Below are 15,113 nucleotides of genomic sequence, written 5' to 3'. Positions count from 1 at the left end.
GGACTTATTTTTTCTTCAATAATAATAATAATAATAATAATAATAATAATAATAATAATAATAATAATAATAATAATAATAATAATGAAACAAGGTGACCGTGTATGTATAGACTATAATATCGAGAATTAACTCTGTACATAAATAGTTTTAACACTACTTTGGATTTTAATTCTGAATAATAATTATAATAATAATAATAATAATAATAATAATAATAATAATAATTCCTGGAATAGATATTTACAATACGTACTTCAGTATTAATTTCTGCCTTGTAATTGTAATATAATAATAATAATAATTCCTGGAATAAATATTCACAATACGTAATTCAGCATTACTTTTTGCCTTATAACCATAATAATAATAATAATAATAATAATAATAATAATAATAATAATAATAATAATTCCTGGAATAAATATTCACAATACGTAATTCAGTATTAATTTCAGCCTTATAATAATAATAATAATAATAATAATAATAATAATAATAATAATAATAATAATTCCTGGAGTAAATATTCACAAAACGTAATTCAGTATTAATTTCAGCCTTACAACCAAACCCACACATTCTTCGAAGAAGAAGAAATATTTAAACCGACTGAATTACAGCACATTATCTGTAAAAGCTCTATAAAGCTCTATACCCGAGGATACCTGGTCAAAAAGAGCCTTCATTTTTAGAGACACCATTCGCGTTAATTGCTCTCTTTAGTGTAAAAAAAAAAAAGAATAGTTGATGTGATATTGGTATATCTGAAACCTTTATTGGAGTTCTTAAAGAGCATTACACTTGGAGGAGTTTATGTCTTGGTTATTCAGGGCACCGTTTTTCCGATTTGCTGATGGCCGTCGATCTTTTGAGAGTTTTATTAAGTGCCTGTGTGAGAGAGAGAGAGAGAGAGAGAGAGAGAGAGAGAGAGAGAGAGAGAGAGAGAGAGAGAGAGAGAGAGAGAGAGTGGGGTTTGCGACTTGAATATGTATTGAGATTATTACATTGGGGAAAGACTACAGAGATACACGTGCATATCTAAATTACACACACACACATATATACATATATATATATATATATATATATATATATATATATATATATATATATATATATATATATATATATATATTATAATATAACATGCATATACAAAACAAATAAATATATATATATATATATATATATATATATATATATATATATATTTATATATTACTGAAACTTCAATCCTGGTCCTGTTGAACTAAGCAGTTAAATATCATCTGTGGGTTAGTCGACTGTGGTGGGTTGCAGCCAGAGGGGAACGCTAGACATTGCGCACTAGAAGGCTAAAATTCTTAAAAGCCAAAATTTCAAGGAAATGGACAGGACAGTTTATATATATATATATATATATATATATATATATATATATATATATATATATATATATATATATATAGAGTATATGTATATCTATATATATACTGTATATATATACACATACAGTATATGTGTGTGTATGTATGTATGTATTTATGTATAGTTACGAATTGATCCAAAAATGAGCCCATAACAATTTCCAGCATTGAACCAGAACTTATCCCACTGCAAATAATCATTTTAACAAATCCTCATTTCCGAATATTTTTCACACGGGCGGCTTATCCTCCCGTATGGAAAACACGGCTGAAAAATGGAATGTTCTTCGCAAATTTCAGTGGAAATGGCTTCCATATGAAGAGAGAGAAAAAGCAAATACGGGGGAAAAAATGGGTTTGATTTCACCAATTGGTCGGAATATTCTGTGAATATGTCCATTCCTCCGCAATAAAACTCCCTGTCCTTTTTGCCCTGCTTAATTGATACCAAATTTGGGCGAATTTTTGGAAAAATATTCGCTGCGTTTTGTTTGAATTGGAGGTGATTTCGCGTTGAAATTTCTTTCCTGTTCCCACTTTTGTTGTTATTATTATTATTATTATTATTATTATTATTATTATTATTATTAAATTTTCTTTTCTGCTCCAACATTTTTAATATTATTATTATTATTATTATTATTATTATTATCATTATTAAATTTATTTTCTGTTTCCATCATTATTTTTATTTATTATTTTATTATTATTATTATTATTATTATTATTATTATTATTATTATTATTATTATTATTATTATTATTATTGTTAAGAAATTCATCACGGTGTCGTGAAAAACAATTTGTATAATAAAAATCCACAATTATATAGAGATTATATAGTAATATAGTTTACTATATAATTGTGGAGTTTTGTAACACAAATTATCATTATTATTAAAATTCTTTTCTGTTTCCAGTTTTATTATTATTATTATTATTATTATTATTGTTTTCTGGTTCTAGTTAGAATATTATTATTATTATTATTATTATTATTATTATTATTATTATTATTATTATTATTATTATTATTATTATTGCTGTAAAAAGGGCGATGCAATAATAACATAGTGACCTTCAAAAATTCTATATTCCCTTTGCAACAACAACCAAACAATACCTCCCTTTCAACCAAAACGTTAAAAATAGCCAAGAAAACGAAGCCATCACAACAAACAAACGCGCCAGAGACGCAAAACGTTCGCAAACAAACCCAAACAAAACGTGAAATTGAAAAGAGACAAACAAAACACAAAGGTTATATCGGAGTCTGTCCAGAGGAAACGAAGCCATGTGGAAGTTCAGGGTTGGTTTCCTTCATCTGATAAAAGTCGACTCTGCTGTCGCGTGTGGATTTTGCAAGACTTTCCACCAGAGGAGAGGTTTTACATTTTTTTCGTGGCTGCGTAAACGGGTGGAGATGGGGCATTGGATACAAAAAATGGTCCGTTTTTAGTATAGTGTCAGAACTAGGTCATTTTTAACATAGTATAATTTTTCAGTGTCATAAATGAGTTTGACATTTTTTCAAGGCTACAGAAACAGGTCATTTTTAGTATAGTATCAAAAATATGATATTTTTCACATAGTATCAAAAACAGCTCATTTTTAGTATATAGTATAAAAATATGATATTTTTCACATAGTATCAAAAACAGGTCATTTTTAGTATATAGTATAAAAATATAATATTTTTCACATAGCACCAAAAACAGATTATTTTAACGGTATCAGGAAAGAGAGGTTTTACATTTTTTTCCTTGGCAGCGTAAACGGATGCAGATGGGGCTGGCTTTTGTGCAATGGCTACAAATAATGGGCCATTTTTAGTATAGTATCAGAAATAGATCATTTCTAATATAGTATCATTTTTCAGTGTCAAAAATGAGTTTTACGTTTTTTCAAGGCTACAGAAAGTTCATTTTTAGTATAGTATTAAAAATATGATATTTTTCACATAGTATAAAAAAACAGGTCATTTTTAGTATATAGTATAAAAATATGATATTTTTCACATAGCATCAAAAACATTATTTTAACAGTATCAGAAATGAGAGGTTTTACATTTTTTTCATGGCTGCGTAAACGGATGCAGATGGGACTGGCTTTTGTGCAATGGCTCTAAAAACAGGTCATTTTTAGTATAGTATCAAAAATAGGTAATTTTTTTAACAGTATAAAAAATAAGTGGTTTATATTTTTCATTCCTGCGTCAGCTGATGGAGATAGGACTGGCTTTTGTGCAATAGCTACAAAAATGGATTTTTGTTTAACATAACATCGATTGACAGTGCGTCTATTTTTCTCATAGGTGCAAAGGTTATCAGATTTGGTATGTTTTAAGCATAAATAATCGGACGAGTGTCTCTGTTCTTGTCGTAGATGCAAAGGTTATCAGATCTGGTCTGTTTTCAGCACAAATAATCGGCTGACAGTGTCTCTGTTTTTCTCATGGATGCAGTGGTTATCAGGTTTGGTCTGTTGTCAGCATAAGAAATCGGCTGACAGAGTCTCTGTTTTCTCATGAATGCAATGGTTATCAGATTTGGTCTGTTGTCAGCATAAGAAATCGGCTGACAGAGTCTCTGTTTTCTCATGAATGCAATGGTTATCAGGTTTGGTCTGTTGTCAGCATAAGAAATCGGCTGACAGAGTCTCTGTTTTCTCATGAATGCAATGGTTATCAGGTTTGGTCTGTTGTCAGCATAAGAAATCGGCTGACAGAGTCTCTGTTTTTTCTCATGAATGCAATGGTTATCAGATTTGGTCTGTTGTCAGCATAAGAAATCGGCTGACAGTGTCTCAGTTTTCTCATGAATGCAATGGTTATCAGGTTTGGTCTGTTGTCAGCATAAGAAATCGGCTGACAGAGTCTCTGTTTTCTCATGAATGCAATGGTTATCAGATTTGGTCTGTTGTCAGCATAAGAAATCGGCTGACAGTGTCTCTGTTTTTCTCATGAATGCAATGGTTATCAGATTTGGTCTGTTGTCAGCATAAGAAATCGGCTGACAGTGTCTCTGTTTTTCTCATGAATGCAATGGTTATCAGATTTGGTCTGTTGTCAGCATAAGAAGTCGGCTGACAGCGTGTCTGTTTTTATCATAGATGCAAAGGTTATCAGATTTGGTCTGTTGCCAGCATAAGAAATCGGCTGACAGTAACCCTGTTTTTCTCATTATGCAAAGGTTAACAGATTTAGTATGTTTTAAGCGTGCAAAATCGGCTGACACTTTCAGACGTTTTAGGAAAGACGCAATGGAACGGTTTTCATACTCGTCCTTTTTCACGTAAGAAATCGATTGATAGCCTCACTGTTTCCTCTAGCGGTGCAATAAATATAAAAATTCTGCCTTTTTTTAGCATAAAATATTAACTGACAGTTTTCATATTTACATCAGTGGTAATCAGATAAAGCAGTTGTTTAATATGAATAAACGGCTGGCATTTTTTTTCCAATTTTCATCACCCATTTTGCGCAATAATTTTCAAGTTGTGTCCACGAAAAAAAAATGGTTGCTAAATTCCATTTGTTCTTCGACCGTTTTCCTGTGTACTTTCTTAGAAAGTGGTTTAGAAAATAGTTATGAACAGTGATCAAAACCTTATTGTCGTTGTTGAATGAAACATCAGCTGTCAGATTTGAAGATCGCTACTTCGATTGACTGTTTACATTGCCGTGAATTTTATTTATTATTTTTTTCGCTGGAAAAATTTCCAGAATCCAATGTCTGTTTTTTTTCCGAAATCCAGTCTTTGTTTTGTTGTTCGGTTTTCAATTTGTCGTTTGTTTGTTTTGTGAGTGTTGGCGTTTTGATATTTTTAGTTTTCTGTAAAAGAAAACTATTGTGCCGGCTTTTTCCATCTGCACTTATTCTGTCCGCAATTATTTCTGTCAGTCCTCAGATCTTAAAAACTACTAAGGCTAGACGGCTGCAAATTGGTATGTTGATCACCCACCCTCAAATTATCAAACATACCAAACTGCAGCCCTCTAGCCTCAGTAGTTTTGATTTTATTTAATGTTAAAGTTAGCCATAACCGTGCTTCAAGCAACGATATTGACCAGACCACCACCGGGCCTTAAAGTTTCATGGACCGCGGCTCATATACCATTATACCGTGACCACCGAAAGATAGATCTATTTTCGGTGGTCTTGAGTATACCCTGTACAGAAAACTCGATTGCAATGAAGAAAGTTCGGCGCATATTTTACTTGATTTATATTTGAATTTCCTTAACTCTGTTTCGCCTTGGGTTTAGTTAGATATTTTATATAACTGTATATTATATATTAAGTAATATTATTTTGTTTAACTGTATATTATATATTAAGTAATATAATATTTTCATTATTTTTTGCCCTGGACATTCCTTTTCAATGGTTTTTTCGAAATCCTTCTTTGTTTTGTTGCAAGTTATATAGATTTTTTTTTTCGTAAACCTTTAAGCGTATACAATAATAGCAATGATAACAATATATTGTAAACAGTCACCATAATGACACTAAAAGGAATCACATTAACAGCAAGAGAAGTATAACAGAAATAACCAAAAGATAAAAAAGTAGATAACGCCAAGGAACACCTGTCTGTCAGTAATCCGCTTTCCATCACAGAGAGAGAGAGAGAGAGAGAGAGAGAGAGAGAGAGAAATCCTCTCTTGAGATCCGGGAGTCGACAGCTGTATTTGATCACTTGAATCTCTTCTTCAGATTTGTTTCCTTCGTAATCTCCTTTAACTCTCTCTCTCTCTCTCTCTCTCTCTCTCTCTCTCTCTCTCTCTATTTCTCTCTCTGTCAAGATGAAGCAGTAATGAAGAGACTGTCAATTATGGGGGATTTTGACCATAAGGGCTTAAAAGAGAAGAGAGGATCGCTTATAACTCTGCATACACATGCATGGGTACATACATACACATACAGCACAAACACACAGACACACACACACACATATACAAAAGAGAGAGAGAGAGAGAGAGAGAGAGAGAGAGAAATATATATATATATATATATATATATATATATATATATATATATATATATATATATGATGATTATTATCACTTTGTACGTGATTCATTTATCACACATTACCACAGGTGAAAAATAAGAAAATTATGGAGGGTGACCATAGGTCCTGATTGGTTTGACTTTATTTCCAAGCCATTGACGAAGGACTGTATATATATATATATGCATATATCTATATATATATATATATATATATATATATATGTATATATACATATATATATATGTGCATGCATATATATGTATATATATATATATATATATATATATATATATATATATATATATATATATATATATATATATATATATATATATATATATATATATATATATAAATCTAAATGTTACATGTATAGACAGACAGATAGCTAAACAGTTCATTCATCACGAGAATCCTATTATTCTATAACAAAAGAAAAATCTAATATCCTAATTACACTGTGGAGATTAGTTGTAAAGAAATGGTTTTTTGAACAACCCACAAGATTATGACGATGGAGTTTCAAGGTCAAAGGTCAACGGTTTTAATCCAGCGTCCCTGCAGTTCACTTCCAGGATTTACAGTTGAATTTTCTGTTTTGATTTCCTTTGTGCTTCGCTAATCATATAATCTGCTTCTCTTCAAGTTGGGGTTGATTTTATTAACTGTCATTTTCCTTGTGGTGTTTTGCGGGTTTTTTTGACAGCTGCGGTACTTAGTTTTTTTTCTTGACGAGTTACGGTACTTAATATTTAGACGGCTGCGGTACTTGACATTTTTTTTTTTTTGGACAGCTGCGGTACTTAGCATTTTCTGGCCAGCTGCGGTGCTTAATTTTTTTTAGGAGCTGCGGTACTCAACGTCTTTTAGGCAGCTGCGGTACCTAGCGGTTTTTGAGCAACTGCGGAACTTAGCGGTTTTTGGGCAACTGCGGTACTAGGCAGGTTTTGGGCAGCTGCGGTACTTAACGCTTTTTTTGTGGAGGTGCGGTACTCAGCGTCTTTTAGGCAGCTGCGGTACTTATCAGTTTTTGGCCATCTGCGGTACTCTCCGTCTTTTGAGCAGCTTCTGTACTTAGCTTCTTTTAGGCAGCTGCGGTACTTAGCAGTTTTTGGACAGCTGCGGTACGTAGCAGTTTTTGGACAGCTGCGGTACTCATGCGCTTTTGGGCAGCTGCGATACTTTATAGCTTAGTTTTTGTGCAGCTGCGGTACTCAGCAGTTTTTGGGAAGCTGCGGCACTAAGCAGTTTTTGGGCAGCTGCGGTACTAAGGAGTTTTGGGCAGCTGCGGGTGCTTAGCAGTTTTTGGGCAGCTGCGGTACTAAGGAGTTTTGGGCAGCTGCGGGTGCTTAGCAGTTTTTGGGCAGCTGTGATACTCAGCCTCTTTTAAGCAGCTGCGGAACATACCTTTGAATGAACAGCTGCGGCAGTTGGCGAATGTTTTAGGCAGCTGCGGTCCATAAGTAAATATTACCGCTCAGAAACGTTGACTCACAACACGAGAATATTTAATTATGCATTTTAATAGAAATATATTTTAGGGCGAGAATCTCATTGAAAATTTTAAGCAAATATTTATTTATTTATGCGCCCCCAATTTTTTTTTAATAACAAAGTTTAGCGGTACTAGAGAACGAAATGGAATTTAGCATAGATACAAATGTATCACCCATCTATTACTGTGCAATAAATAATCCCTCTTTTTTTTTAATTCACAAAAGATGGACTACCTAATTGCTATCAATTAAGCACAACTGAAATGTTCCGACTTTTATTGGAAGGAAATGAATATATATTCGGGGAAAATACCCGTTTGCTGATGAAATGAAAGAGGAAATGATTTTACTTTTGCACATTTGAATTCTCTCTCTCTCTCTCTCTCTCTCTCTCTCTCTCTCTCTCTCTCTCTCTCCGAAAATAATGAAAACTAAAATTATTTTGGCATCGTGATGGTAAATATTTTGTAGCATTCGAAGCATTGGTTAATAGAGAATTAATATCTCTCTCTCTCTCTGAATTCTCTCTCTCTCTCAGCACTCTCTCTCTCTGCACACTTTCTCTCATTTATTGACTTCTTTTACATTTTGCTCTCCTCCTTGTTTACATTGATGTTTTGTTTTGTTTTCTGTTCTCTCTCTCTCTTTTCTCTCTCTCTCTCTCTCTCTCTCTCTCTCTCTCTCTCCCAGCACTTGACTGTCTATGTAGTCTTTACATTTAGTGTTTGTTTTGTTTTGTTTGTTTTGTTTTATGTTCATTTTTTTTTTTTGTGCAGGAAATTCTCTCTCTCTCTCTCTCTCTCTCTCTCTCTCTCTCTCTCTCTCTCTCTCTCTCTCTCTCTCTCTCTCTCTCTCTAGCTGACTGCGCTATGTCGTCTTTACATTTAGAGTTTGTTTTATGTTCATGTTTTTTTTTTTTTTTGTGCAGGAAATTCTCTCTCTCTCTCTCTCTCTCTCTCTCTCTCTCTCTCTCTCTCTCTCTCTCTCTCTCTCTCTCTCCCCCCCGAAGGTTAACCTGCCTCATCAAATCGGAAAACGATGCTCTGATCGCCGAGCAAAATAAATAAACCTCTTTTGAGGCAATAAAGTGTTTGAATTTCATTAAAGGTTTCAGATACACCAATAACCTATTGATAATTCAAAATATACGCTCTTATTGAGTCAGTGTGACGTGCATCTTAAATTAAAAGAAACATTTGGTATTTTTATCTGAAAGTCCATCAGAATGTTGCTTCAGCTCACGAGAGGATCTGTTGTATTAAAAGAAAGTTGATTAGATCTGTTGAAATTTTTAAAAAGTTAGTATATCTGTTGAATTTTTTTAAAATTCGATTTTTAATGCTACATTCTTTTTCTTCAATTTTACAGATTTTTAGTATCCTTTCTTTATCATGTTCTATTATTCATGCGTTCTTTCTTCCAGAATTTTCCATTTCCCGTTTTTTATGTTTTATTTCGCATGGTTTCTCTTAGTGCTTTCATTATCATGATTTATTTTTTATATATTTTTTCACGGTTTCTTTTCATGGTTTTTTTTATAATTATTTTTTGTGCCTTATTTTTCCAGACTTCTTTTCCATATTTAAGTTTTCATTTTTGTTTTTCTGCTTTCGTTTTCGTAGTTTTTCTTTGTCATGTTTTATTTTCATTTTTTTCATTGATTACTTGTTCATGGGTTCTTGTCCTGCCTCTTTTATGACTTTCTTCCTTTTCTTCATTGTTGTTTCCTGCTTTCTTTATTATACTTCTTTGTAGCAGTTTCTTTTTCGTGCTTTCTTTTTCACTGTTTCTTATTCATATTTTTTATGGCTTGGTTGCTTGACTGAACTACAAAATATTCAGATTTATAGTTACACACACATATATATATATATATACATGTATATATATATATATGTATATGTATATATATATATATATATATATATATATATATATATATATATATATATATATATATATATATATAAACACACATTAAGTTTGTCCCAGTTTATTTTATCTCTCAGAACTTGATCTGTTATCCAACACAAATGTTCTACAACACTCAGAATTTTCTGTCATTTAATGTTGCAACACTCAAAATTTTTGATTGGTTATGGTGCAACACTGAAAATATTCAGTTGGTTAATATTGCAGCGCTCAAAATATTGTATCAGTTAATGTTACAAAATATTTGATCAGTAACAGTGCAACAATTAAGATATCTTGTCAGTTAATTTGCAAAATGTTCGGTCAGTTACAGTGCAACACTTAAGATATCTTGTCAGTTAATGTTGCAAAATATTCGATCAGTTATAGTGCAACACTTAAGATATCTTGTCAGTTAATGTTGCAAAATATTTGATCAGTTATAGTGCAACACTTAAGATATCTTGTCAGTTAATGTTGCAAAATATTTGATCAGTTATAGTGCAACACTTAAGATATCATGTCAGTTAATTTGCAAAATATTCGATCAGTTACAGTGCAACATTTAAGACATCTTGTCACTTAATGTTGCAAAATATTCGATCAGTTACAGTGCAGCACTTAAGATATCTTGTCAGTTAATGTTGCAAAATATTCGATCAGTTACAGTGCAACACTTAAGATATCATGTCAGCTAATGTTGCAAAATATTCGATCAGTTACAGTGCAACACTTAAGATATCTTGTCAGTTAATTTTGCAAAATAGTCGATCAGTTATATTACGACACGCACCGAAAGATATCTTGTCAGTTAATGTTGCGAAACTCAAAATATTCTCTCAGTTAATGTTGCAACACCTGAAATATTCCATATTCCATCAGTGTTACTATACAGACACCATTTACGCAGAAGGAACGTAATAAAAACCAAAGTAAACTCTAAAACATTTATTTCATCATATAACATCCAATTCGACACTACTGTTTCACTAACCATGGAAGAAGACATTCAACAAAGGCCAAAAATGTATTTACACTGTCGTATGTAGTAATAAATCTGTCTAGGACATTGATTAGAGCACATCTATGATAGCTTGGGATGTCTTTTTTTTATGAATATGCAAATCCTTGACACGGATCTCATGGCAACAAATGTGAACATGGATTTTTTAGAAAATGAGATGATACAATGTAAAGAAACTCTTATCTAATACTGCTTCTTCTTCTTCTTCTTCTTCTTCTTCTCCTTGGGAATAAAAGACACTTTCCAAAATGTTTCGTTGGTTGTCAGTAGCTTTCGTTCGCTGGGAGGAGTGATCCTGTCCTTTCTCGTGGTGCGAGAATATTTGGAAAAGACCAATATGTAACCTTAAGGTATCAGTATGTCTGTTGGCGACTTAAGATCACAATATAAAGTGTAAGGAATTTTGTTGGCGACTTCTCACCTACTACAGTGGCTCAGGATTTTGGTGATTTGTGACCCCAAGAAATCGGATTTAATGCTGAGGAGTTGTGACCACATTGTTTCAGAGTCTGTTAACGACGTATGACCACAAGAAATCAGGTTTAATACTGAAGAATTATGACCACACTATAACAGACATTCTGTCAGCTGTGGCCACAACAAATCAGGATTAATATTTATGAATTGTGACCACAAGAAATCAGGAATAATACTGATGAACTGTAACCACAGGAAATCAGGATTAATATTATGAACTGTGACCACGAGAAATCAGGATTAAAACTGATGAATTATGGCCATAAAAAAATTAAGATTAACAATGAAGAATTGTGACCACCTTGTATCAAAGTCTGTTAACGACTGATGACCACAAGAAATCAGGTTTATTGCTGAAGAATTATGACCACAATGACAACTGTGACCAAGAGAAGTCAAGATTTAAACTGAAGAATTGTGACCGCACTTTATTAGAAATTCTGTCAACTTTGACCGCAACTAATCAGGATCAATGTTGATTAATTATGACCACGGCAAATCAGGATTAATATTGATGAATTGTGACCACAACAAATCAGGATTAGTTTTGATGAACTGAGATCACACTGTACCAAACTCTGTCAAAGACTTGTGACCACAGGAAATCAGGATTAAAATTAAGAGATAGTTTGTGACCTCATTGTATCAGAAATGATGTCAACGACTAATGACCACAACAAATCAGGATTCAAGCTGATGAATTGTGACCGCATTTATGAGAAATTGTGTTGACTCTTCATCAGAAATTATGAGGAATAATATCGCCGACATATGACCCTAGGTTATTATGTTTTCTGAGGATGGCTTGTGACCATAAATCATATGGGTATCGAGGTTCTGCTGGTCTCGTAGAACCATCATGTGTTCCGGTGGTTGAATATTATTTTACAGTAGTGTTTCTCAGTTACTTTAGAACAGATTGCTTCATGAGAGAGTGTATGTATATATATATATATATATATATATATATATATATATATATATATATATATATATACATATATTTATATGTGAATATATACATACATATATATATATATATATATATATATGTATATGTATACATATATATACATATGTATATATGCACATGTATACAAAAGTATACATGAAGGAGGAAAAAGAAAAAGATCGAAGCAAAAATGGACTATTAGTAATATCAGAGAGAGAGAGAGGGAGAGAATTGAAGAAAAGAAACTTCATATCATGACACGTTATGCATGTATAGATATGTATGTTAAAACAGCAGCGTCATTCATTTTTTTTCGTCTATGCTACGAAAACGACCTTTTTTTTGAGCATATCATTAAAAAAAAAACGTGTCTACGAAAAAACTAATAAATGTTGATGGATGGAATTTAGTTTCTCACTCACCGAGAATATTTTTTTTTTGAAGACAGGCATCGTTTGTTGTCGGGAGCTACCTGAAAATTGTCTAGACAAGAAAGTTGTGAAAATTTCACACATATATTTCCTTAGTCCGTTGTATTTCTTTTCATGACTAGAAGATATATATATATATATATATATATATATACATTTATATATATACATTTTTATATACATATATATTTATATGTATATATATAATATATATATATATATATATATATATATATATATATATATATATATATATATATATATATATATATATATATAGAAAGAGAGAGAGAGAGAGAGAGAGAGAGAGAGAGAGAGAGAGAGAGAGAGAGTTTATTCCCGATTCATATGTATAAGAAAATTATGGATTATGATGATAAGTAGATGATTCAAACAAAATAATAAAAAAAAGGTAAAAGTTAAAAACTGGGATTACTCTTTGGAACTTTTCTTCCTTTATTTAATATTTTCCATTTCCTTCCTTCTTCTTCATCATGTTTTTTCATTATCATTACTCTGCATTTTATCTAATCATTATTCATTGTAACAAGTCACAAAAAAATTCGTCTTGAATTTGTGTGTGCGTTTGAGTCCTTTCTCTTTCTTTTCCTTCTTTTTAACAGTTTATGTGTTACTTTCACCTTTACTTTCCCTGTTACTTTCTGTGAAACACACACACACACACACACACACACAACACACACTCACAAACAAGAAAACAGCTTTGAAATACGTCGTTCATTGTAGGATTACATGAACCTCATTTACAAAACTGATCCGGGGTTTTGTATCCTGGTCCTGCTGACGTATATTTTTTCATTATTATCTTTGAAATCTCGGTCACCTCTGAATCTTGTGACTTACGGAACATTTTCTTAGTGACTTATGGAACATTTTCTTAGGTTTGCGTGACTTCTTTGAAGCACAAGTGTGAATAGGGAAATGTTTTTATACCTTATTTTAGTGTTTCTGCATTATTCTCGTGGCCGGTATTTTTTGCAAATGTCTTCATTATTCTTCCATCATCATACTTTTCCTCACTCTGAGAGCCACAAAACTATAAGCATTGTTATTTCTCATCACTTTATTTTTGCAGATTTCATTATTCTTTCAACATTATCATCATACTTTTCCTCACTCTGAGAGCCACAAAACCATAAGCATTGTTATTTCATCACTATTTTTGCAGGTTTCATTATTCTGAGAGCCACAAAACTATAAGCATTGTTATCATCACTATTTTTGCAGATTTCATTATTCTTTCAACATTATCTGAGAGCCTGAGACAAAACTATAAGCATTGTTATTTCATCTTTATTTTTGCATCCATTATTCTTTCCTCATCATTATCATCACACTTTTCATCACTTCGAGAGCCACAAAACTATGATAAATGTTTGCATGTCATCACACTTCCAGTCACTGTCCAGTTTAGCACACCACTCGAAGAATTCAAAAAGAAATATTCCAAGTAATATTTCTCGTCCCAGACGATGATGAGAAGATCCCTTTAGCAATCGAGACATAAAGCAGCAGTATATATATATATATATATATATATATATATATATATATATATATATATATATATATATATATATATATATATATACACTATATGAACACCTTGCAATAACTCTGGAAAAATGATGCAACACGCTTCCTCTTCTTCTTCTTATTTTTTTGCATTAATAACAAACGAACGAAAGAACAAACGAACAACGCGGACGACCCACACCCCTTCCCCTTTTTTTTTTAGCAGGTTCAGACTGGGCGATGACGCAATGTCTTCTGACGTCTGATGGTCAGAGGGGTGATCTCTGGTTCTCTTGGGCTTTGGCTGAAACGAAACAAATAGTTTCTGAGAAAATTATAAATAGAATATTGAAAGGTTTTATATAGGAACGTATGTAACATGCACATACAAAGATACGTTCATGAATACGTTTCATACCGAAATAATAATAATAATAATAATAATAATAATAATAATAATAATAATGCACAATCAGATTATATGGACACGAGGAAATTTTGACGTTTGAATGAGAGATGTTTCGTGTTTAAGGCATTTTCTGTTTGCTTATAAAAGCGTGAGAACATAGGTATAGTACTCTGTTCATAATTTATATCACGTTGTTATTTGTGTGATAAGTTTTATATATATATATATATATATATATATATATATATATATATATATATATATATATATATATATATATATATATTATATGTATATATTTATACATATATGTATGTATATATATATATATATATATATATATATATATATATACATATACATACATATAAAACTGCTATCCTTCAGTAACAACGTAATGTGATATATGAACAGGTTATATATATATATATATATATATATATATATAT

The 15,113-nt window shown here is 31.7% G+C and overlaps 1 protein-coding gene across 1 annotated transcript in view; it reads right to left on the bottom strand.

Annotated features, from left to right (window-relative positions):
* Positions 1–14,430: 14,430 nt before the first annotated feature.
* The window catches only part of LOC136834935 (thrombospondin type-1 domain-containing protein 7B-like), a 155,426-nt gene continuing 154,743 nt past the window's right edge, over positions 14,431–15,113 (bottom strand). Inside the window, 1 exon segment of the mRNA XM_067097780.1 lies at positions 14,431–14,559. Coding sequence (XP_066953881.1) covers positions 14,484–14,559 — 76 coding nt within the window. The 3' untranslated portion in view covers positions 14,431–14,483.

This window comes from Macrobrachium rosenbergii, chromosome 54 (genome assembly GCF_040412425.1).
Source record: "Macrobrachium rosenbergii isolate ZJJX-2024 chromosome 54, ASM4041242v1, whole genome shotgun sequence".
In the NCBI taxonomy this organism is placed as follows: domain Eukaryota; kingdom Metazoa; phylum Arthropoda; class Malacostraca; order Decapoda; family Palaemonidae; genus Macrobrachium; species Macrobrachium rosenbergii.
This window is presented reverse-complemented; position numbering and strand designations above follow the sequence as displayed.